At 41.9% G+C, this 25,795-nt stretch overlaps 1 protein-coding gene across 7 annotated transcripts in view; it reads right to left on the bottom strand.

The window, feature by feature from the left end:
* The window catches only part of NELL1 (neural EGFL like 1), a 1,034,396-nt gene that overhangs the window by 834,777 nt on the left and 173,824 nt on the right, over positions 1-25,795 (bottom strand). For all 7 annotated transcript variants that reach the window (XM_060403970.1, XM_060403968.1, XM_042238438.2 and 4 more), the window contains exon 4: positions 23,753-23,923. In XM_060403970.1, the coding sequence (XP_060259953.1) occupies positions 23,753-23,923 (171 nt within the window). The remainder of the gene's footprint in view (positions 1-23,752; positions 23,924-25,795) is intronic.

Here is a 25,795-nt window from a genome sequence, read left to right on the forward strand (position 1 = left end):
CTTGCATCCACAGTACCTACACCAGTGCTAGGCACAAAACATACACTTAATAACAGTGGTTTAATTTCACATAGTTTTGCATTTGTGTCAGCCTGATCAGTTCCTGGATGCACCCCTCTTGCTAGGCTTGTATAATGATTAACCAATGGGTGAACTGGAGTTGTAGGAGTTCTTTATTCTGGATATTAAGCCCTCACCAGATATAAAATTTGTGAACATCTTCTATTCTTTTCATTTCTCCGGAATACTCCTTTAGATGCACAGAAGTTTTTGATATTCATAAAGCCCAATTTATCCATTTTTTTCTTTTATTGCCTATACTTTGGGATCAAGAAATCACTGCTGAATTCAACATCACAAAGACTTTTTTCCCTATTCTTTCTTATAAGAGTTTTATAGTTTTGGCACTTACATTTAAGTCATTTTTAGTTAATTTTTGTATGTGGTAGAAGGCAAGAGTACAACTTCATTCTTCCAAGTAGATATTCAGTTTTGACAGTACATTTCTTGAAAAACTGTCTTTTCCACTGAAGGGCATTGATACCCCGTTTTTGAAAGATGTCAAATGATAACATATGTGAGAATCTCTATGGATTTTCTATTCTATTCCACTGGTCCATGTGTCTATCCTATACCAATACCACACTGTTTTGATGATTCTAAGTTATATAATAAGTTTTCAAATTGGAAACTGAGTCCTCGAACTGAGTCCTTTTTCAAGATAATTTTGCCTATGTTGCATTGTCATTTTAAATATTAGTTACATTAAATTATTTCATTTTTCTTCTTCAGATACTTCAATTATATATATGTTGGGCTATCTTTATTTTCTATTTGACTATTTTCTTCCAAAGCATTTTTATTTATTTAATATTCATTTTCTAAGTTTTTTAATGCTTTTCTTTAATGTCCCTTATAGTTCTTTTGTTTGAATTTACTCTGTTGGAGTTCTTGTAATTTAGTCTTTATTTCTAAAATAATAATGTCCATTTCTTTCTTGCATTGTCATTCATGCTCTATATATTCCTGAGTTTTATATATATTTCTACTCTAAATTGGTGAATTTCTGATTAAGAGTGGGTTTCATATCTCTAAAATTTTGTTAAAGGATAATTGACTCAAGCTGGAATGTTGTATTACAGCTTTTGATACTTTTTTTTTTAAGGATTTGTATCAGCTGACATATTTTCTCATTTTTAATAGCTTTGTATACAAGATTCTGCTGTTTTATGTTCATTTTGTAGAGTCTTATTTTCGGGTACATTGTAGTTTATGGAACTTTCTGCCTCCATTTATGCTAACAATGTGAGTATGCATACATTTATTTGTTCTCCTTGTTGACCTTTCAGTATTTTTTGAAAGAATGTGGAGAGATTCAGATTTAGGCAACTACCTGGAGCAACCAGACAAGAGGGAAATGTTTCTATATCCTCTCTGTAAGCCTCTCCCGCAAGTCAGATTAATAGCACACCTCTGTATTCTTACAGCATCCTCTGCTACACTATGGTAGAACCTACCACTCTGTTGCAAGAGTCAATTTACCTTTCCACTCCACCCTGGGATACTTAGAACTTGTAGCTTTTCTTCAGTACACATAGGTATGACTTTACACTTAACTACATTAATTGCATTCATTACATGACTGTGCTGCATAATAGCAGCATAAACCTGACCATATAAGTAACTTCACCACTGTATTCTAGTTTTCTTATCTGAAAAAAAAAATGTAGACAATAATAGTACCTACCTTAAAAGGTTCTTGTAAAAATTAACATATTTAGAGTACTTAGAACACTGCTTAGCATACATCAAGTATTTACTACTCTTATTCTTATCATCATCATATCTTTATCCCCAGTAAGCACTATTGGACCTAACACATAAGGCATATTCAACAAATGCTAAGCTGAGGGTACAGATTATTCTGTCTTCTGAATTGCAGTAGCACTTAAAGAACAGTTGATACAGCTCAGCATTGCATTGAATACTACTGTGTATTACAATCGACTAGTCCATCTGTTGTTTTATGTGTCAAATAAGACTATAAGCTTCTTCAAGGACATAATATGTATTTAATTCTACATGCCCTGTAGTATTAAGCTGACTCAAATGAAAAGGAGCTTGACTAATGCTTTTTTGAAAGGTTTAAATCGTGCTCAATTGTGATTGGTTTGCTTCCTGATAATCCTACCATTAGGTTGAAAATATCTTGAGTCAAAAATATATAGAATACACCTACCTACCAAGCATCACAACTTAGCCTAGCCTACCTTAAGTGCTTAGAACACTTACATTAGCCAACAGTCAAGCAAAATCATCTAATAGAATCCTGTTTTACATTAAAGTGTTTAACATCTCATGTAATTTATTAAATACTGTACTTAAAGTGAAAAACAGAATGATTGTATGGGTATAGAATGGTTGTAAGTGTATCAGTTGTTTACCCTCATGATCGCATGGTGGACAGGGAGCTGTGGCCCACTGCCACTGCCCAGCATCACAATGGGGTATCAAACCATGTACTGACAGTCTGAAAAAAGTCGAAATTCAAAATTCCAAGTATGGCTTCCACTGAATGCATATCACTTACACACCACCGTAAAGTTAAAAAATTGTAAGTCAAACCATTCTAAGCCAGGGACCAAAGACACTGAAAACTAAATGTTCTGAACATATTTTGAAAATACCCTGTGTAAAAAGCCTCTTGACGAAAGTGAAAGTGGAGAGTGAAAAAGCTGGCGTAAAGCTCAGCATTCAGAAAACGAAGATCATGGCATCTGGTCCCATCACTTCATGGGAAATAGATGGGGAAACAGTGGAAACAGTGTCAGACTTTATTTTTAGGCTCCAAAATCACTGCAGATGGTGATTTGCAACCATGAAATTAAAAGACGCTTACTCCTTGGAAGAAAAGTGATGACCAACCTAGATAGCATATTCAAAAGCAGAGACATTACTTTGCCAACAAAGGTCTGTCTAGTCAAGGCTATGGTTTTTCCAGTGGTCATGTATGGATGTGAGAGTTGGACTGTGAAGAAAGCTGAGCGCCAAAGAATTGATGCTTTTGAACTGTGGTGTTGGAGAAGACTCTTGAGAGTCCCTTGGACTGCAAGGAGATCCAACCAGTCCATTCTGAAGGAGATCAACCCTGGGATTTCTTTTGGAAGGAATGATGCTAAAGCTGAAACTCCAATACTTTGGCCACCTCATGCGAAGAGTTGACTCGTTGGAAAAGACTCTGATGCTGGGAGGGATTGAGGGCAGGAGGAGAAGGGGATGACAGAGGATGAGATGGCTGGATGGTATCACTGACTCGATAGAAGTGAGTCTGAGTGAACTCTAGGAGTTGGTGATGGACAGGGAGGCCTGGCATGTTGTGATTCATTCCGCAAACAGTCGGACGCAACTGAACTGAACTGAACTGAAGAATGTAATATCTGAAGAGAAACCTAGAGCTAACTTTCTTATGCCTCACCTTTCCTTCCCCACCAATGAGACTTCTGTGCCATCATATCCAGCTCTAACTTTTTGGAGCTAAGAGAGTTTGACAGTCATTCAATCTATCTGTAAAATGAAGAGGTAATAGATGCCTCCTAAGTTTTATGTGACATTGAAGTAAAATGATCATAAATCAGGGGGCCTGCCTTGTAGTAGCTGCTTTACAGGGTGGTGGCCCTCAGTCTTCTTCCTCAACTATGCCCTTCACTCCATCCCACCCACTTTACAGGACAGACTCCAAAACACTAGTCAAGAGAAGAGACCCAGCAGCACTCCCTAATAGGCCAAAAACATCCCTGCTACGTGCCTACTGCAGAAAATCTCCAACATATTCTTGTGGCCTTGCATGCCCATCTGCACAAGTGACTCCAGTGCTCAACCTCTTGGTGGATCAGAGAATCATTGCCATCTGCTTCATTTTTGTTTTTGTCATTTTCAGTTTGATTTGGTTTTGTACCACTTGCATATTTAAGGTAAAGAGCTTAACAGTGAGTAACATAAGATACAAAGCAACCAACATATGATAGAAGCACTGTCCACAGGGAAAATACAGATGTCAGAAAAACTGCTGACCTTTGGGGAAAGGGGAGGGGGAGGTACAAATACATAATTAGCAAATAAAGATGCAAAATGATAAATGCCAAGAAGGAAACAGCAATGAGGTGGAGAACAATGTGGTGGGAGAGTTTCTATTACAGCAATAGTTTCACTGATGAGAAATCATTTGACTACATTAAGGAACTCTATAGGAATACATTAAAAAAAAATTCAGGCAGAGCAGACAGTAAAGAAGTCCTGGGGCAGGTATGTGCGTAAATGTTCCAGTAAAATCAACTTCTCAGGTGTGGCTGGAACAAAAAAAGTAGGAAAGAAAGCTGGAAGTGATAACAACGGAGAAGCAGAAAAGAGGTCACCTTGCTGTGAATTTTAGGTCATGCTATGTCTCAATCTTGTAATTTTAATGAGATGGGAAGGAAAGGTATCACTCCCCTCTGCACACCATGAAACGAAAGTGTTAGTCACTCAGTCATGTTCGTCTCTTTGTGGCCCCATGGACGATAGCCCGCCAGGCTCCTCTGTCCATGGAATTCTACAGGCAAAAAATACTTGAGTGGGTAGCCATTCCCTTCTCCAGGGGATCTTCCTGACCCAGAGTTCAAACCTGAGTCTCCCACTCTGTAGGCAGATTCTTCATCATCTGAGCCATCAGGGGCTAACATAAAAATACTGTGTATCCTTCAAGCCCAGGTCTAGGAACATAATCACAGTCTGAGAAACCCAGAGAGCATCAGGTTCAAGCTCTTCATTTTGCATGCTGCCCAGAGAAGGGGAGTCCTTCCTCTGGGTCACATAGCTGTGTACCAGAGTTGGAATCCAAATCTCATCTCCTGGCTAGGATTCACTGAATTTTATTTCATAGCATTTTCCTCCTCTCCTTCCACTTTCTGTTATAACTGTTATTAAAAATAATTGTGCGCTCACTACGTACCACCCATAAACCTATATGCATTCTATGTATTAGTTCAATTAAATCCATGATATAGGGCCATTTATTATCTTTTTCCTCTAGAAATGGAGTAACAAGCAAGTTTGGCCTTGGAGTACAAAATGAAGCAGGGTAAAAGCTAAAAGAATTCTGCCCAGAGAATGCAATGGTCATAGCAAACATCCTTTTGCAATGACACAAGAGATGACTTTACACATGGGCATCACCAAATGGTCAATGTTGAAGTCAGATAGATTACATTCTTTGTAGCCAAAGATGAAGAAGCTGTATGCAGTCAGCAAAAATAAGATCCTGAACTCCTCATAGCAAAATTCTGGTTTAAGCTAAAAGAAATAGGGGGAAATCACTAGCTACTCAGGTACAACTTAAATCAAATCCCTTATGAATATACAGTGAAGGTGACAAATTGATTCAAAGGATTAGACCTAGTAAATGGAGCACCTGAAGCACTATGAACAGAGGTCCATAATATTGTACAGGGAGCAGCAAGCAAAACCATCCCAAAGAAACAGAAATGCACGAAAGCAAAGTGGTTGTCTGAGGAGGCTTTACAAATAGCTGAGCTAAGAAGAGAGGCAAAGAGCAAGGGAGAAATGAAAGGTAAACCCAACTAAAGACAGAGTTCCAGAGAACAGCAAGTAGAGACAAGAAGGCCTCCTTCAGTGGTCAATGCAAAGAAACAGAGGAAAGCAACAGAAAGCTAAGACTAGAGATCTCTTCAAGAAAATAGGAAATATCGAAGAAATATTTCATCAAAGGCAGGCACAATAAAGAAAGGTGAAGACCTAAAAGCAGCAGAAGAGACAGAAAGATTACACAGAAGAACTGTACAAAAAAAGATCTTAATGGCCTGAATAACCACGATGCTGTGATCACTCACTCAGAGCCAGACATCCTGGAGTGTGAGGTCAACTGGGCCTTAGAAGCACTACTGCCAATAAAGCTAGTAGAGTGATGGAATTCCAGCTGAGCTATTTCAAATCCTAAAAGAGGATGCTCTTAAAGTGCTTCACTCAATATGTCAGCAAATTTGGAAAACCCAGCAGTGACCACAAGACTGGAAAAGGCCAGTCCTCATTCTAGTTGCCAAGAAGGGCAGTACTAAAGAGTGTTCAAACCACCAGCCAATAGCACTCATCTCCCATGCTAGTTAGGTTATGCTCAAAATCCTCCAAGCTAGGAGGATTCAGCATTACATGAACCAAAAACTTTCAGATGTTCAAGTTGGGTTTAGAACCAGAGATCAAATTGCCAACACTTGCTGGATCACAGAGAAAGCAAGGGAATTCCAGAAAAATATCTACTTTTGCTTCATTGGCTATGTTAAAGCCTTTGACTGTGTGGATCACAACAAACTATGGAAAACTCTTAAAGAGATAGGATACCAGACCATCTTACCTGTCTCCTGAGAAACCTGTATGTAGGTCAAGAAGCAACAGTTAGAACACTATGGAACAACTGACTGATTCAGGATTGAAAAAGAAGTATGGCAAGGCTGTTTATTGTCACCCTGTTTATTTAATTTATATGCAGAGCACATCATGCAAAATGCCAGGCTGGATGAGTTACAAGCTGGAATCAAGATTGCTGGGAGAAATATCAACAATCTCAGATATGCAGACAATACCACTCTAACAGCAGAAAGTGAATTGAAACTGAAGAGCCTCTTGATGAGGATGAAGGAGAACAGTGAAAAAGTCAGCTTAAAAAAACTCAACTTTATTTTTTTTAATTTATTTATTTTAGTTGGAGGCTAATTACTTTACAATATTGAAGTGGTTTTTGCCATACATTGATATGAATCAGCCACAGGTTTACATGAGTTCTCTATCCTGAACGCCCCTTCCACCTCCCTCCCCATCCCATCCCTCGGTCATCCCAGTGCACGAGCCCTGAGCTCAACTTTAAAAAAAAAAAACAAAACTATGACCATGGCATTTGGTCCCATCACTTCTTGACACATAGAAGGGGAAGAAGTGGAAGCAGTGACAGATTTCCTCTTCTTGGGCTCTAAAATCACTGAGGACAGTGACTGCACCCATGAAATTAGAAAACGACTGCATCTTGGCAGGAAAGCCTAAACAGTGCGTTAAAAAGCAAAGATATCACTTTGCTAACATAGGTCCATATAGTCAAGTTTATGGTCTTTCCTATGGTCATGTACAGATATGAGAGCTGGACCATAAAGAAGGCTGAGTGCTGAAGAATTTATGTTTTCAAACTGCAGAGCTGGAGGAGACCCTTGAGAGTCCCTTGGATTGCAAGGAGATCAAACCAGTCAATCCTAAAGGAAATCAATCCTGAATACTCTTCGGAAGGGCTGATGCTGGAAGGCCAAAGCTCCAATACTTTAGCCACCTAATGTGTACAGCTGACTCATTGGAAAAGACCCTGATGCTGCAAAAGATTGAGGGCAGGAGGAGAAGAGGGCATCAGAGGATGAGATGGTTGGGTGGCATCACCAATTTGATGGACATGAACATGGGCAAACTCTGGGAGATGGTGAGGGACAGGGAAGCCTGGAGTGCTGCAGTCCATGGGGTCACAAAGAGTCGGACACAACTTGACGACTGAACAATAACAATCAAGGGTAATGGGTATGGCTCAGGGAGAATGAGACACAGTAAAATTGTAAACAGGTAAATGATCAAGATAATTTCACATAGAGAAAGTCCTTCAGAGGCAATAAAAGAGGACGAGATGATTGGCATGATCAAGAGTGATCAGCCCGAGGCAGCACCACATCCCTCTTGAAGCTCAGGTACACGCCGTCCAAAGCAATTTCCAATATAAATACCACTGCCATTTCTTTTTAGCAACCAGTGTCAGATTATCCCAGACACAAATAACAGGATTTAGTCCTGCAATATTGTGTTCTCTGAATAGTGAAAAACAAAAGCCCAGAGATCGGCCTTTTCATCTCTGTCTCCCAGCACCATTTGACAATTTCCTCTTTTCCGACCACATGATTATATTTTTCCAAAGGCCTTATCAGAGAATCCATTTGAGCAGAGACTAATGTCACCACTCGATAATGTATCTGTAATTGGAGGGGATCTCATCTGTATTCCACATGAGCTGGACCTGTGGGCTGAGGTGAATGGAAGAGGAGGTCCTGTGGGCTTGGCTTTGAAGGATAATCTGTGGGGTCCCGTCCTCCCGTCAGCTGTGCTTCTCATTAACTGTGCAGGAGACACGGGTGAGCATACACAGCCCTCTCAGAGACTGATGCGCTCCATCCTCAAAGCCTTCAGCTTTCCCCAGTTTCCACTTAAAGCTCCTGGCATATCACAGAGACAACAAGAACGGCACCCTTTGTCCCCAGCCCCATGCATGCCACATTACAGTTTACATGACATTTTCACGCTGTGTGTTCCTCCTCGAAGAGAGAGACAGAAGCAATTATTTTTGCTACCCTGCTTTTATTGATGAGAAACCTAGGACTCAAAAAGGTTAAGAAACTTGTCCAAGGACCCACAGCTAGGAAGCAGTAAAGTCAGAGAGTAATCTGACATTTCCAACTTTGAACCTATAACAGTAAGGATCCTGATGGGAAACCGTCACCCTACTGAGATTGGGTCATTTGAAAAGAGAATCAATTAAAGGGGTATTTGCAGGACAAGCAGGGAGTAGATAAAGCACAAGAGATGGTACCAGAGAGAATGTAAATACAGAACGGGGTTCAGGAGCTCTTGCCTTTCGAGGCATAAAGGGGCCAGGAACTCGAAAAGGGTCACTTGATAGCACCTGCGGCTTTCAGTCAAAAGGGGACCCAGTCCAATGTGACCCCATAGAGAAACAGCTAGGAAAGTAGAAAGCCTCACCTCCCTCCATCCAACTTCCAGCCTATTCTTTCTCCTGATGAAATGCAAAAAGAAATTGAGATGGCAACAGAGTTCCCAGATGCAGTCCACAGAGGTCAGCCTGCTAGGAGACAGAGTGGAGCAGAGAGGGGAGAGATGTTTCTGGAGAGGCAGATGGAAGATAGCCAGCCCAGACCCCAAGGCTTCTTCCACCATCCCAGGTTGCCTCCCCCTTGAGGGGCTACTGGAGCCAACACCAAAGCACAGTCACTTTTGATGGAGGCAAAATCTGGGTCAGCCCCCAGGATGGCCTATGCTGCAAATATACGGTCACCTTTTTCACGTAATACTTTGCAAGGATGAGATTTAGGGCAAGGCTTGGTCACATAATGTGTATGTTGAAAGCTTTGTGATATGCCCAAGGTTGTCACAATGCTCTTCTTCACTGAAGGGAATCCAGGTTGCCTCCAGGTGAAGCCTTGAACCCACCTGCAGATGTCGAGTCCATTGGTGCACCACTCTAACTCCAGAGAGTAAGCCACAACACCCTCCTCCTTCCCAAGCCAAGTGGGCCCGGATCCTACTTGTAGTTAAATATAGCAGAAAAGAGAAGATCAAGCTATGAGAAGGAGTCAACATCAAGACCATCAGAAAACCCAAGTATGGAGTACAGAAAGGGCTGTCTTGCCAGAGAGGACGCTGGCAATTGGTGGTCAGGGGAACTATGACATTCTGAGGTCAGTCAACAGAGAAGAAATCCAAATAAATTGCCAAACTGATCAGGTAAAGCAGCAGGCATCAAAAGCCAGGGATAGGTAGGCCAAGAAGATGAGAGATGAGAATATGAGAAGGTAAGAGTCAGAGGGAAGGCAGGCCTGGGAAAAAGCTGCCGTAAGGAACCGGCTCAGATGGGGCTGCACGGAACTTCTTGTGGAAAGGGCAGCTATGTTAAAGGACCCGAGAGGGCAGCAGCAACAGACAGAGGCCAGGTTTCCCAAAGTAAAGATGTAACAACAGCTACCCAGCCTTACAGCGTTTATGGGCTCTGGAGACAGAAGCCAGGCCAGCCTCTCGGATGCACTCATATCCTATCTCCTGTTAGAGCATGGCCTTGAAGATTCCCTGATGGCAGGATCATCCATATATATAAATGATTCCTGGTTAACCAGCTACTCCTATTCTCTCCTTGTATCTGTCCTCTTGTTTATGTCAGTTCTGCCCAGATGTGGAAAACCATTATCATTATGGAACTCAGCATCAGCAGCATCATGGCAGTATTTATTGAACAATTAACAGCCCTGGTGCTAAACTATTGATACAAGGCAGCAGCAACACTGCTGACAGTCTATAAAAGAGCCATTTCCCCATCTCTCTCCAAAGTATCTTCAGTTTTACTGAGAAAGCAATGGGCCAGCACCATGGAAGGAAGGATGGCTGGTCTAAGACAATCATGGTGACCTCTTTCCCCTTTGCCACTGTCTCAAGACACTTCTCCCTGGCAAGGATGATGGAGTAGATGGATTAAAAAGGACTGCATTGGCCCCTGATGACATGTCTGAGCACCAACTCATCTCAGTTACTACCTCATCTAAACTTTTTGCTTAAATAAACATTATATATCCTTATATGCGTGCTAAGTCATTTTAGTCATGTCTGACTCTTTGTGAGCCTATGGACTGTAGCCCGCCAGGCTCCTCTGTTCATGGGATTCTCCAGACAAGAATACTGGAGTGGGTTCCCATGCCCTCTTCCAGGGGATCTTCCCAACTCAGGGATTGAACCCATGTTTCTTATGTCTCCTGCATTGGCAGGCTCATTCTTTACCACTAGCGCCACCTAGGAAGTCCTGTTATTTGCAACCACGACTGTCTCATCTGATTCATGTGCTGCTGCTGCTAAGTCACTTCAGTCGAGTCCGACTCTGTGCGACCCCATGTGCACAGGGACACTTAATTCCAGTAACCCAGTGAGGGAGGCATTATATCAACTTTATCATGATTGGGACTTAGAGTTGTTACTTGCCAAGGGTCTCACAGGAGTAACAAAGCCAGAGCTGAAACTCAGAGCTAACCAACTCCAGAAGCTTGTGCTCTTAACCATGAAACGACACTCTTTCATTGTGCTCACCTGACGCCTGAGCCTGGCCAGCACCAGTTCCACTCCAGCCACACAAAACAAGCTTCAGCATCATGCCTGTGCTCAGAACATCTGACCCTCATCACACACCCACGTTGATCCTGTAACTCCCATCTCAGCATAGGCTAATTGTCATGGTCTCACCGAGCTACACAGCTGAGACAGGCCATGCTGATCCAAGGGCAGGGGTGCCTGGCTTCCTGCCCTGTTGCTATGTCACTGCTGCACATGACAGGCCCAGAGGCATGGATAACAGACCAAAGCATGAGGCTAGAGCATGCAGGTAAATACTGTTCCTCACACTGCCAAGGGACAGAGCTGCCCAGACTAATCTACAGCACTCATTCTTCTTAAATATGTTCCTGCTACACATCAGTGGCGCATCAGGCTTTACTCTGTTGAATGAAAAAGCAAATTAAAGACAAATACATACAGTGCTGTCTTACTATTGAAAACAACATTTGCATATTCAAAGAAAAACTCTAGAGAAGAGAAATAAAACTGTGCAAAGGAGTTAGGGACAGGGTGATTGGTAACACATGGTTTGGAACGGTCTGTATATTTCATTTTTTATAAGTTATCCAGTATTTTATTACATATTATGTCACTTATATGGGGAAGCCTTTTAATAAATATTCCATTATATAAAACTAACGTATACTGCAAGAGTTTTCACCCCAAACTCCACAGTTATTGCTTGGAATTTGTGTTCCCACATTTCTTCTTGTTATATTTTTTGTTTTTAATTTTGTGTAATATGTGAATCAGACATAATTTAAGAAAATTAAAGAAAAAATGTATCCATTGAATTTCACAATAAGGCTATACCAAAACAGCCTGGGACTCTCATGGAATCCTGCCCAAAGGGCTCACTGAATGGGCTTGATGGGAGATTCTGTTGTGAGCTTCGGCTATAGTTTGAAGAAACAGACCCACAGAATTGGATGATGGCGATATGTCCACAGACCAGACAAGTGTACCCAACTGTGTTTCCTCTCTAAGAGAGAGGGCACATTCCCCTTAATCCTATCAGTGATCAGTTTATGTTTGTGCCCCACATGTAAGTTACCTCTACTCTCCTGTGCCTGCCAGAGCTCCTGCAGACATAGGAGACATGTAAATTCAATTTGCGAGTGGGGCACAGCTCACCCTGTGCGGTGACTCAGACCAGGAAATCACCGAAAGTCTTCTACAGATTAACTGCCTTCCTCGAGAAAAGAATCCGCAGAAGTTCAAAGCAGAAATGCCAGGGTAACTTTATCTTTGTCTTTCCCCAGGCCTGATATTTACAAATCACATTGAAATTTACAACACCTATTATGTGACAGCGCTACGGTATACACTGGTGATGCAAGGGTAAGCTCTCGAGGGGGGCCTGCAGCCTGTGAGAAAGACAGACATCAAGCAAATGATCAAAACCCACTCTTCAGGGAAACAGTTTATGATGAAATAGTAAAACACAAGAAACGTCTTTCTCTTGTCCTGAAAATTAAGGGTAAGTAGACGTGAACTTGATTTTCAAGAAATGGCATATACAGAAATCCTGAGGCTTCAAAGACCATGGTACTTAAAGAACTAAAAGAATGTAGTGCAAAAAGAAATTGAAGAAGGAAACATTGGCCAGACTATGCAAATAAAAATTTTAAGCTATATTAAGGATAGTGACCTTTAGCTTTAAGCTTATAAAAAGCCATTAAATGAGCTTATGTGGGTGCTAGGGTGGGAAGGGAATATGTGATCTAGTTTGCAGTGTGAAGTCCTTATGTATCACCCTAATGTCCATGAAAGATTGTTGCCTGTGAAAAAGACTCACAATTCGGTGTGCTCACCTACTTCCTAGGTCTTGCTCTTATTAGCTCCTGCAGGCTCTAGTACATATCTAATTAGATACCGATAAAAGAAGCAATAACGACAAATGCCCTCCTAAGTGGGGGTCCGCCACCACCCAGCCCTTTATTTCACCACCAGTAGTTTCTAATGAGACCTTGTGATTGCAAAGTCACCTTAAAGAACACAGAGAGTTTATCACCTTGAAATAGCGAATATCAAAATTTATATCAGAACAGTGTAAAACCACCCATGCAACACTGAAGACTAGCGTAATGCTTCTGTTTCACATTTGAAGAAATGGCCCAATGGCTCATTTGCGGTCAGTCATGATTTAAGATTAGGTCCTTGGCCGTTGCACATCAGTAGGCAGACACATGCAAAGCATACAAATTATATAGGGATGACGGGTCATTCGAAGCCCTGACCCGGTATTTCTCTGTGGGATTGAAGTCGTGAACCTGTCTATCAATACTAGATTCCAGGAAGGAAGGAGAGTCTGTAAATCTAAAAAGGTGATGTAAAATTATCTATAGAGTCCAAAGACCAACAGTTGTTGGAATTTATAACAAGGTCAATTTTGGCCCAACAAGGTTCTTGGAGGTAACCAGCCTCTTCAGTCTGAGAAAGTAATACATGGAATTTGGCCTTTGTTGGTTTCAGTTTATAAGCAGGATAAATTATACTTATTCATAAGAAGTTAGAAGTAATATCTTGTCACACGGGGGTGTTAAAAAGATGGAGGAAGAGAAGAAGGAAGAAGGTGGAGGGGATTGGTAAAGAATAATCTCCCTGAAAAAGAAATAAGGAAAGACCTCTGGACTCTGGCTTCCATTTGTCACTGACTAACCATGAGCTCCTGGACAAGTCATTTCTATCCTCACTACCTCAAAAGTCTCCATCTATAAGGTGCAAGAACATCCACCTCAGACTGCTTTTACCAAAAAAAAAAAAAAAAAAAAATCAAGGGAATATATACATCACTTAAAAAAAAAAAAAAAGTCCAAAACATTAATCTTCAACTCAACAATGACTGAGCAAAAAGTCTGAGTTTTTCCCAGCATGGTGCTGGGCCTCTGACGCCAAAATGTCAAAGAATCCAAAAAATTGAAATCATGGATTCCTCAGCTCCGTCCTTGCTTGTGCTTCAAAGACAGTACCAACCTGGAGAACACGGAGTAACTGGATGAGCTCTGCTGGGGACACACCAGGATGAATCATAGCTGTTTACTTCTCCTGGAAATGAAATTCCCTTCTGGGTAATATAGGTATTCTGAGTATCCCAAAGAAGCCCACTGAGAGCTCCAACTCCGAGCCTGTAGGTTCCTATGTGTGAAATTTGATGTCAGGAAAGTGATACCCTCAGACTAGTGACTAGACACAGGAGCGCCTTCCTGAGGAAGAGTTAGAGATGGCGTCACACAGACCCTTTATGGAGAGGGGAAATTCTTTCCACCCTAAGTGCCCAGGAAAACCCTCAGGTGGAGGCCCAGACGCATTAACCAGCTGGCTGAGGGGCTCTGTAGCTCTTACTGGAGACACACTCACAAGAAATTAAGAGGATAAGCTGAGGTGCAAGAGTTAACTAAATCAAAGGGGTTACAGCAGGGAAAGACATTCACAGAAACCTTTTCCTTCCAAGCCTCCTCATCCCCACGCCCCATCTCCACCATACCCCCTACAAGAAAAGCCGCTGAACAGGTTCAGCTATAAATCTGTTTCCTTGCATCCAGACACTCTGGCTGCTATTATTTATAACATTAATTTAATTAAAGTTCCCAGAGAGATAGATGAATTTCTTTCCAGTAGTATAGAAAATCAGTTCTTTTCAATGACAACATCAGTACCCCTGCTCTAACTAGAAAACTAATGTAGTATTTGGAATTCTTTTTCTTTTTCAATTAAAAAGTCCTCATGGCTCATGCATTTTTTATTCCCCAGTGTTCCTTTCCAACAAGTGAAGCAGAAAAGGAACAGAGACAACTAATGTATAAATGTACATTTTTAAAGAAATTGAGTTCCATCATACATATTATTCTGGTTTGAGTTTTTGTTTTCTCTTGCTGCTTTCCTTTTTAAGGAATAACCATACGTATCCATCATCAAGGACAGAGTAGAACTGTAACAATAAAGATGCAAGCTTTGATATTTTCTCCCACCGAAACACATTATATCTCCTGGAGCCTATTTCCCCCCTTCCTGTATAAACCCATGTCCATGCATTAAATCACAGCTCAAGATGTGTCTGAAGGCATATAGATGAAATCACTGTAAGTTAGAAATGAAGTCTTATTTTCCCTTCTATTTTAATACATCTTAGGTCCTGTGTATGCAATAATGTACCTTTCTGTTAATCTACTCATAGCCTCAGGTAGCCAACAAGCCACCAGATAAAGAGAAGATTCTATTGTATTTCTTTTTAGTCCTTTCCATTTGTAATTCTGAAAGCCGAAGAATGCAGATAGATGGGGAAATGCAGGCCACTCTCTCATCATCCACTTGAGTTAATCCTTTTACCTTCTACCTCTCTGCCACTGAGGCCACTGTTGACCAAAAGCATATTTAAACCCACTAGGCAACAAGAGAAAAAAGATAAAGATATTTGAAAAGACAAAATTAGAAATGGGTTTGCTACTGATGGCATTAGAAGATCGGGCAGAGGTAAGCTTGGAATCCCCCTAATGAGGTTGGAATTAATAAGCTGCAGGGTACAAAGCATGAATACAAGTGTGCAGGTCTCAGCCAGAATGAGACATCCAACATGGTCATGTCTGAGCACCTTAACAATTAAGCAGCCACTTTCTACTAAGCTGAAAATGAAAGTGTTAGTCACTCAGCCATGTCCAACTCTTTGTGACCGCATGGACTGTAGCCCAACAGGCTCTTCTGTCCATGGAATCCTTCAGGCAAGAATACTAGAGTGGATTGCCATTTCCTTCTCCAGGGAACCTTCCTAACCCAGGGATTGAACTCAGGTCTCCTGCATTCCAGGCAGATTCTTTACCAACTGAGTCACCAGGGAAGACCTACTTTGTTGAATAATCTACAGTTTGGAATGTATTACATTGGCCACCTAGACCTTTAGATTCATTATCTCCCATTATTTAAGTGCCTATGGTTTGGCAGCAACAAAGGCTTTTTTCCCTTCAGTATTCAAAGGATGTGTGCGTTTTTTTTTTTTTTAATAGTACAACTATCCATCATCCTCTTGCTACAGTATACTGCTTTATCTTGTAGGTCACCAAGCTACCAGGCCTCCACAACAAGGATAGCCTATATACCCCCAAAAAGGCTGTCCACTGTCACATGTCTGGATCAGAAGATGTCTGAAAGAAAGAAAGAGCACAAGGTGGAGAGAATAAGATGTCAACATTCCTTAGATATCCAAAATTACATATTCAGCATCTACTCTAGCAAGAAGGAAGGCAAGCAGGGGGAGGTGGGGGCGAAGATTGGGTATCTAGGGTAAGTAGCCTTTCTTCACCATCAGCATGCTGCACTGTCAACACACAAATCTATTTAGATGACTGCAAGCTGCCTGCTGGTCTACCACAGAAGCAGCCCTATGAAGATGGCGCACTCAGTTGCTCTCCAGGGTCCTGAAGGCAAAAGAAAAAAAAGAAAAGCATACTCTAAGCATTGTGATGAGATATGCCTGGAAGAGTAGAGGTGGAAGGAAATTCAGAAATCTAGTCCAGGCCCCTTATTTTATTTCTAGGGAGCTAAGATCCAGGGACAGTAAATGAATTTCCCAGGGTCATACAAATTTAACATTCTGGTAGCTCTAGTTTTTAGTTCAGAATGTGTTTGTGACAAAAAGCCAGATTTTCAAAGGAGAGATGCAAATAGTATCTATTGTTTAGGAACGCCAGGAAATTATAAGACAGTGGTTTCCTCATTCAGTAAAACTGTACCTGTACATCTCCTCCTAAAAGCTGTGATCATTTTGGCTCATGGTTTGAGAATGGGGGAAGTAAATCTCCGAATCTCCTCTCTCACAGAAGTAAAAAGGGAAAGGGGCCATGCCACATTCTCAAAGCCCTGCCAGGATCAAGGAAACATTGTATCACATTGGAGGGGATGTTCTCTTTCCCATTCAGCCTCAGTAATATATTTTTAAAGAGACTCTGCAGTTACTTTTACAGGGACTCTGTTGGCATGAAAATCATTTACCATTGTGTTGTACTACCAACCATGGAACTAAAGGACAAACTATTGGAGAACCATGCCTAGGATTTGGCAGTTAGAATAATTTCAGGGACCTGATGGACCTCAAATCCTACACTGCACCATGGATTCACATTATGCACCAGGTCCTCATCCATGAGACATGGATCTTCACACAAAAAAATCTTCACTTTTTCTATAAGTGAAGATTTAATTAAATTGCTTTCATTTCCAGTATGACACTGAAACATCTTTGCTACATGATGGCATATGTTTGCAGTACTTCATGACACTGTGTGTTCATAGAGTAGCTTGAAATTTTCTAAGGATTTTGCACACACTCTCTTGCTATATTCCTACAACAAGTATATGGTAGACGAGTTACTATTAATCCCATTTTATAGACATAAGCACAGATTCTGATGGAGAGAAAGGATTGGAGATGAGAGGACAGGAGGAATCTTCAAAGAGTCTAAGACACAGATTTCCTGGTTTCACACCCATTGCACATTAAGTCACATTTTATGAGTGGCATTAAGTCACATTTTATAACCAAGACAGAGGTCCAGCATTCATTACAGGTTTCAGATAAACCAGATACCATGTGCCTGGTCACATAAGAACAGCTCTCCCCCTCCGTCGTACTTCCTTCTCTGGCTCTCCCTGCAGGCTGTCTCTCACTGCCAACTTGATCCACTCACTGATACACAGTCTTTTCTTACTGGCCCTATGACTGGCTTTGTCATGCTCACAAGATGAACCTCATTCCAAATCGGATTCTCATATAATTTATACAGAATCAGATCACAGTGGCAAAACTGTAAAGCTGCAGAGAGTGTCATGCATTTTTACCTGGGATGGTAAGAAACTGAGTGGCTACTCCATGTCACCAGGAGCTCTTCCCTCTGTGGTCTCCCAGACCTGATGGTCTCTACTAGCAAACCAGCAATCCATCAGGTACTGCCTTACAACATTCCTTGTACTGTCGCCTTTTCAGTTCAGTCGCTCAGTAGCATCCAACTCTTTGCAACACCATGAACCGCAGCACACCAGGCCTCCCTGTCCATCACCAACTCCCGGAGTTTATCCAAACTCATGTCCATTGAGTCAGTGATGCCATCCAACCATCTCATCCTCTGTCACCCCCTTTTCCTCCCACCCTCAATCTTTCCCAGCATCAGGGTCTTTTCAAATGAGTCAGCTCTTGGCATCACTGTTGCCTTTTACTGTTAATTCAGTTACTCATGGGTTATATCCTATGTTCTTTCCTTACTTATCACGTCTCTCAGGACAGAAGATTGGGTGCTGCTAGGTTAGCTGGACATCAGGCATATACTACATTCTCAGTTTTAATTCTGATGAGTTGTGCGCATGTGTTCCTGTTTGTGAAGTAAATAATACATCAGTGCAGGAAGCAGGAGACTGAGAATCTTGGCCTAGCTCTTTTGGAAGTGGTGGTCTTTGATAGTCATCTCTTAATTTCTCCTTTACTCTAGTGCAAATGTTTGTCGAAAAGTCATTGAAGTACATTATACATGGCTTAACTACGTTAAGGAATGTTTGGTTTAACAACATGCTTATAAATACTTTAGGAGCTCTCTGGAAAGATGCCACCATATCACCATATTTCATTATGAAAAACCTAGAGATACAAAGAAATGCTCATATCGTGAAGTTATTCTGAAATATGTAACAGAAACTTTGAATTACTGACTTGTTCAGTGATTTACAGTAAGTTTATTTTTCTGGGTCTGCAAGTTCTTCAAAATCAGTTGTATGGAAAAGCTGAATGCGCTCTGCAGTGAATCAATACCAAGCTTTAGAGGTAAAATCTAAATAATGTTTGCTGTTTAGACTACAATCACTGAGTTAACTCTGTCAGAGTGACAACCGGGCTGCAGGTGTGTGTATTTATTTATGCACGGGCACTATGTCCACTTGGACAAGCTTGAACAAATGCAGTGTGAGTTCAGAGTTTCATTTCAGTGGGACTGGGTAAGAGGGAAGTTGTTCCAGCAGTGAGGCAAGAGGAGGTGGGGGATTGGAGTGGGGAGACGTGTGTATTCCAGAATACATGCTGAAGCCTGGATGCATGTACCATTTGAATGGAAAACACTTTTGAGTCCATTCCTCCACTGTCATTTCAAAACCAAGATGCTGGGAGTGACTATTTTCCATTTTCTCTCTGCTTAGCTGCTATCATTAGTGTTTAAACAGCCTGCTCACAGGCTTCCATGAGAGTCCACAATTCTTCTAATATCCAAGGATCAGGGCCAGTCACTGTGGGGGACCCTGGTGGCTTCAGAATTCAAAAGGACTGAATGAATAAGCTAAGGACTTCCTGATGGCAAGAACTCCTATTTCTTTGTATCCCCACAGCCCAGCAGAGACAGTGTGCCCAGTACTTTAATTGGATAGATTGACTGAAAATTACAAGTTACCAAATAAAGAGAAGGAAAGAAAATCCCTTTTGTGGAAAAAGAACCCTTATGCACTGGATCCCAGATGTCAGGGGATTGTGGGCTTTGAGTGACTGGAACAGGCTGCAGGGTGAACTGAGAATGGAGCAGGGTAATCGGAGGAATGTGAGTTCAGGCCTCCTTCTCAGCTTTGTTGGCAACTCTTAATACAAAGGAAGCAAAAGAAAAACCTAAGGCAGTGGAGATAATCAGGCTGGCCACCCAACTGAGTGGTTCCTTTAATGTGTCTAGCTTGAGGTAATCTGCTACCCACACTTAGGGAGTTTCTAAGTAGGCCCAGCTGAACAGCTGAAGCAGGAAGACAAGTGTGTCTCAGCAACAGGCAGAAAGTGTTAGATCACCAACTGAAATAGCAGTCACTTTTCTTGTGACAATTTGTGTAATTAGGTCTGAAAAGGTTCTGTTTCTCAATTCTAAGAAAAGGGGAAATTTCTGCCACATTCCAGTTCCTCAGAACAATGGAACTGCCTGGAAATCTTCTCGCTCTGATTTCGAGTATTTTTAGGATTCCTCACATTTTTGTAGCTTCTTTCTCCTGGGAAGACTTCCTGGCATGGTTATGACTTTATCTTGGAAAGGATGTGAATTTCAGAGGCAGAGAGCAGAGGTAGGCAGGGAAAGGCTGGGGAGTTGGATCCTGGTTCAGAATTTTAGCTCCATGGTTATGTTATGTGGTTGGAACTGAGTTACCATCTTGGAGGCTTTCTACTTCCAAATCTATAAAATCGGTCTAATGAAATTGCCTCCACACCGTATGGCTGACCCAAGGACCATTACATCTATCCCACCTAGCACGTTACCTGGCTTATGGTAGATGCCCAGTAGACAGAAGTCCCTTTCCTTGTGCCAAACCAATGGGTTATGTAAGATTCCACATCTTGCCCACCAGCCCCAAAGATCAGCAATGTAAGATGCATGAAAGGAAAATGCTAGAAGTAAAAAACAAACTGCTCACACTGAGTCTGGCTTTTTTCTTCCATCATGTTCTAAGTCCAGTGCCAACAGTCCCTCATGTTGAGCTGAAGAGCATAGTGGTTAGAGCAGGCACACAGAAGTCAGACTCAGGTCCAAATCCTAGAGCTGCCTCTTAGCAGCAGAGGGTTACAAAAATAGAATGTAACCTCAGTTGCATCACTTTTAGATGAGAAAAATAGCCAGAGTGATAAATTAATATATGTAAAGTACTTAGCATGGTCACTAGCACAGTCAACACCCCAAAATGTTATCTATCACATCACGATTTATCTTCTAGCCAGCACAGCTCTAGCAGGTGACAGGTTGAGAAAAATAAGGAAGCATGACTTTAAGGGAAAAAGGAATCAGAAAGGAAGAATCTCACACTGGTATGAAATGCATAGCTTAGAGAATAAAAATCAGCCTTTCTGAAATTCACTCTCTGTAAGGGTGGCCTAGATAAAACATAGTAGACCAGCATCTTGATAAAGAGCCCAGAGCTTCTGCCATTGTAAAAATCAGCCAGTGCTGGCTAGGGAGGAACTCTTGAAGAAAAGTTTGTTCCACATACTAGACACTCTCCTCACCTTAAACTTTCCCTCCTCCTCACTGGGGCTGTGCTTTTCAGGTACTTGGATTTCCAGGGTCCCTCACTTATTTATTGCAGCCGAGGCTATTCTGCAGTTTCTGCTCCCTCTTTCTTTTTTTTTCCCCCCCCTCAAGGGAAAGCACAAATGCAGTTTCCCACTACCACCAATTATGCGGGCAAGTTTCCCACATTTGGGGAAACCGCAAGTATCCCTCTATTTAAACCAGTGGTTTTCAAATGCCAGCCCTTGCACCAAGGCTAACCTGTTTGCGTAAGAACTACCCAGAGAGTTTATGAAGAATATAGTTCCACACTCAGGGAATCTGATTCACCAGGTCAGAGATGGCCCCTGGTTATCCATAATTCTTAAGTGTAGTCAGGTTTTATAACTGTTTCTAGACTTTTCCTACACCAAAATCAAAATTGACCTATCCCCTGGCCCAGTCATTCCCAGCTTCTCTCTCCCTAACCTATCTAAAAACTTCATCTGTCCTGGGTCCATGAATCATAAATTGGCACCAACTTTATGTTTTCTGTCCAAGATCTTAAATAAAGGAAAATAAGTCATGCTACGAATGAAAGTATAAAAAACAAACCACCAGAGAAGGGGACTAGTATTTAGAACCTCCTTAAATCCATTCTGTATAAATGCTGCTGCTGCTGCTGCTAAGTCACTCCAGTCATGTCCAACTCTGTGCGACCCCACAGATGGCAGCCCACCAGGCTCCGCCGTCTCTGGGATTCTCCAGGCAAGAACACTGGAGTGGGTGGCCATTTCCTCTCCAATGTATAAATGCAGCTGACCCTAAAGCATACTGCGGGTTCCAGCTCTCCTGTTCTCTCCCTACTTTCATGGCAGAGAGGCCAGAATACACAACAAATGAAAGTCTGGAGACACTGGGTCACCACAGAAGTGCAGAATAAAAAATAACAACAGTCACAACCACCACCACCACCAGGGACTGGGTGCCAAAGGCCAAGCACCACCCAAAGCACTTTATGCAAATTGTCTTACTTAACTTTCCCATCTGTGAATACGCATAACAGTACATATAGTACTAACAGTCCCAGTTTACAAATTACATTGAGATGCAAAGGAATTAATGTGTCCAAATTCACACAGCTAACAAGTGTCTGAGGATGGCAGAGGAGACAATTTCATAGGGACCAGAGCATTTGTAAAGGCAGGGAACCTTCAATTAGCACAAACTACCCTCCCTCTCTTTTCTCTTCTCTAGAGAGAAGACTATTGGGAAATAAAAGATAAGACTTACACAAAGAGGAAGTAAACAATTGCGGAGCAAGAAAACAGCAGTTGTCTCCAGGATGTTTCAGTTGGGAAGTACTAAACTAGGGCTTCAACGTCTCTTTCTTACCTATGGTATAGAAGGACACACAGGACCCTTCTTGTCTCCCATTTGAGCAATATATGGGTGGTGGGTAGGGTGAAACAAATGCTACCTGACAGGCCACTTTAGTTCTAGAGAATTGAAAGAGCCAGTGAGTTCTTGAAGGCAGAAATGGAACGAGTGGCTGAGAGCTGGCTTCATCCAAGCTGCCCAGCCCAAGGTAAAAAGGAGCTACTTGTTTCTATGGAAATGTCATCTAGGCACACATTACATCTAGCTGAAGCCACAATTCCCCAGAAAATCCAGAAAGCACTTTAAATAGATAGACTAAGCTAGACCAAGACTCACTTCAAGATGGTGGAACTTCCCTTAAACCTGACACTAGCTTCTGTTCTCAGCCTTTCCAGGTCCTCTCCTAAGAGAGACCGCAGAGTCGGAGTAGCAAGCACACTGAAATATCCCCTTCTTTCTACTGGACCCCAGAATGGAGGCTGTCCTCAACATGCCTGTACATTTTCCAGGGCCTAAAAGAACAAGTCCTGTGACCAAACAATCATTTAAACTTTGGCAGTAATAGTAATGAAGACCAATCATTCATGGCTACTTTGCATCACAAAAGATTCTCTATAAAAGGACTCAGATCACTATTCATAGACTTTCAGTGGGTTCTTTAGAAATGAAAACATCCCCCTTCACCACCATCATCCAGCTGTCCAGCCACATGTGAACCAATATAGACCAGTAGTGTCCTTTCTTCAGCTGGCAGTAAACCTCCTCCTCGGGACAGACATGGAGGAAGATATCTCCTTCCCACCCCAATCCACAGCATCCAATGAAACTCTCCCTTCCCCTTCTTGCCCCCTACACCCCCATCTTCAAAGTAATCCTGCCATCCTCTGATAAACCAGAAGGCTCATCCCTCTGCAGAGGATAAATGGCATCAATTCCAAAAGATTCCAAGAATAGCCCCTTTAAGAAGTTTCCATTTGGAAAAAATATTTAAGCAAAGCTGTGCTTGATGAATTGAAATAGAATTAGCCGCTCCAGTAGCACCGGCTTCTCAATTCATTTGAAGGTAGACCAGCTCATTCGCTTCCAAGTGGAATGGACTCAACAACAATACATCACAGTTAACTGTAGTCACAGCTCCAAGGAATTCCAGCCGGTTACACCGAGGTGTACTTAATAGTCCCCCATCTGTAATCAACCTTTTGTACATTTCTTCCTAATCGCTGCATATGGTTTCATTTTAATGAACTGTTTTCTTAGCATATTACAGTTGGTCATTCCAGGACACCTAATGGCCCATTCGGTATGTTAAATGACTCCTAGGGTCCCTTGGTTTTTCTTCCCCAGCAAGGCTTGGAGGGAATTGGTTTTTTCCCCTCCCCATTGCTCGATTTCAAGGGCACAATCACAGAAGATCAAAGGCCAGGACATACCTGTTGCAGTCGATGTGGAGGAGGAGATGGGAGGCGCTGACTGACAGTGCAACCCTGTGCCACTGCCCATCGGCCAGCCGGTACGGAAGCGCCTCTGTCCGGGGCCTCCCACTGTGCATGTAGTGATAGCGAATCTCATCCCTCAGACCACTGCTCTCCAGCTCAAAATAGCTGTGTGTAAAGAACAAAAATGCGCTTTGTTTTACTTCTGGTTATCACAGCCCTCATCAATCCTCGTGACTTCTATCAGGATTCCCAGACTCTAAAATTAACTCAACATGATGCAAAGAAACACAACCCACAGTTAACTGTACAACATGGAACCCAATTCACCTTCCGTCCAAGAGTCCTCACAGTGACAGCTTGAAGGCCTGATATGGTGACTCACGGACGCACTGTGAGTGACAGGTGACAAGCTAATTGGCAAAGCTCTGTGCAGTGTCACTTAAATGTAATTCAGGTCTCCTTTCTATTGTCTACAAAAGGCCATTCACGTGGAATGGGTTTAACGATGTTTATTTTTATTACTGCCACTTCCACTTTTTCAAGAATTAAAGGAAAATACAAGTCACGTGGACTATCAGGGATGGAAACAAACTATCACAGAAGAGATGAATAAGGTTTTTTGTTGTTGCTGTTGTTTTTACTTCCCCCTGGACAAGACACTATAAGTGAACAATTCCTACATAACCAATAAGGAAGGAACATTTGAAGCTACTCGCATTATGTGTTAATATTTCCAAATGTCATGGAATGAAACATGTGATTGACCTTTTCTTTTTTGCAGATTGTTACCTTCTTTTTCTAGATCCGTGAAAAACTCAGCACCTCCTCTGCAGTCGGCACACTGGCCATAAAAGGCAGCAGGCAACTTTGGGACAGTCCTCAGTCACACACCAGGGCTGGCACTTTCACGGGGGCAGAACTAGGCAGTTTCCTATGTATCCCTTCTGAAATGTGTCACCGTGACCATCATCACCACAGGGTCCAATCTCGCTGCCAGGCACTGCACTGGGCCTCTGACATATGCTGTCTAATCCATCACTCACAAAAGCCTGGAAGACTGATACGATACCTTCTGAGGATCTTTAAAAAAAAAAAACACTGAGATTCTGGAATTAAGTAACATACCCAACCCAGATTTTAAACTCGGAGCTAGATGTGACAATACCAGTTAGGCCTCATCTCAGAGGCACAGAGACAAGGTAGTAAAGATGGACTCAGCTGGCACTGTCTCCCAACAGCTTATCCGCACAGGCAATTCAAGAACTGCTTGCCCAAATAGGTAACCATGTTCAATCTCAAGATGTGGAAGGACCTACTGCTTCTGCTTTAATCCGCTGAGTTGGCCTGACCCCACTAACCCAAGCACATTTAATCCAGAACATAAAATGCATCCTCCATGAGCACTGTGATGAATATATTATGAATCTCAGCTTCTATTATCCATGACTTCCAAATCTCACATAAGAAAACACACGCACATTTCTTGCTCATCTTTCACCGAGATCACACTGCAGGAAAAGCGAAGTCAAGACCAGCCTCTGACCCACCTCACGAGAACTATACAAAGAATTAGGCTCAAGATCATAAATAGAAAAGGTTATTTATACTATTGCAGCCATCTCCTGGGGCCAGGTACATACTTACTAGTAATAATATAATATATATATTTTTAAGACTGTTAGGGAGGAAATCCCTTAACATACAAGACATTCATTTTAAGAGAATTCTCCAATTTTTTTTCTAAGCACCCAGAATACTAGAAGAATCAAACAATCAGAGGACTTAAAAGGTCAGGAGAATCTTAGAGATTATCAGGTCATTCATTAATTTACTCAGTGTGTCAGCGCTGGACACATATTGAAAAGCTAAGATAGGATTTAAAATACAGATCCTGTTCTAAGATTTCCTACTTAGAGAATAGTGGGAAAAGAAATCAAATGTATGCCCCTCCCCTCAAAAAAGCTAGAAATTGGTGAATGGGAAACAAAGGAAAGTCGAAGCTATCATTTCATGATTAAATATGGCATTCTAGAAATG

This window comes from Ovis aries, chromosome 21, assembly GCF_016772045.2.
Source record: "Ovis aries strain OAR_USU_Benz2616 breed Rambouillet chromosome 21, ARS-UI_Ramb_v3.0, whole genome shotgun sequence".
Taxonomy (NCBI): Eukaryota; Metazoa; Chordata; class Mammalia; order Artiodactyla; family Bovidae; genus Ovis; species Ovis aries.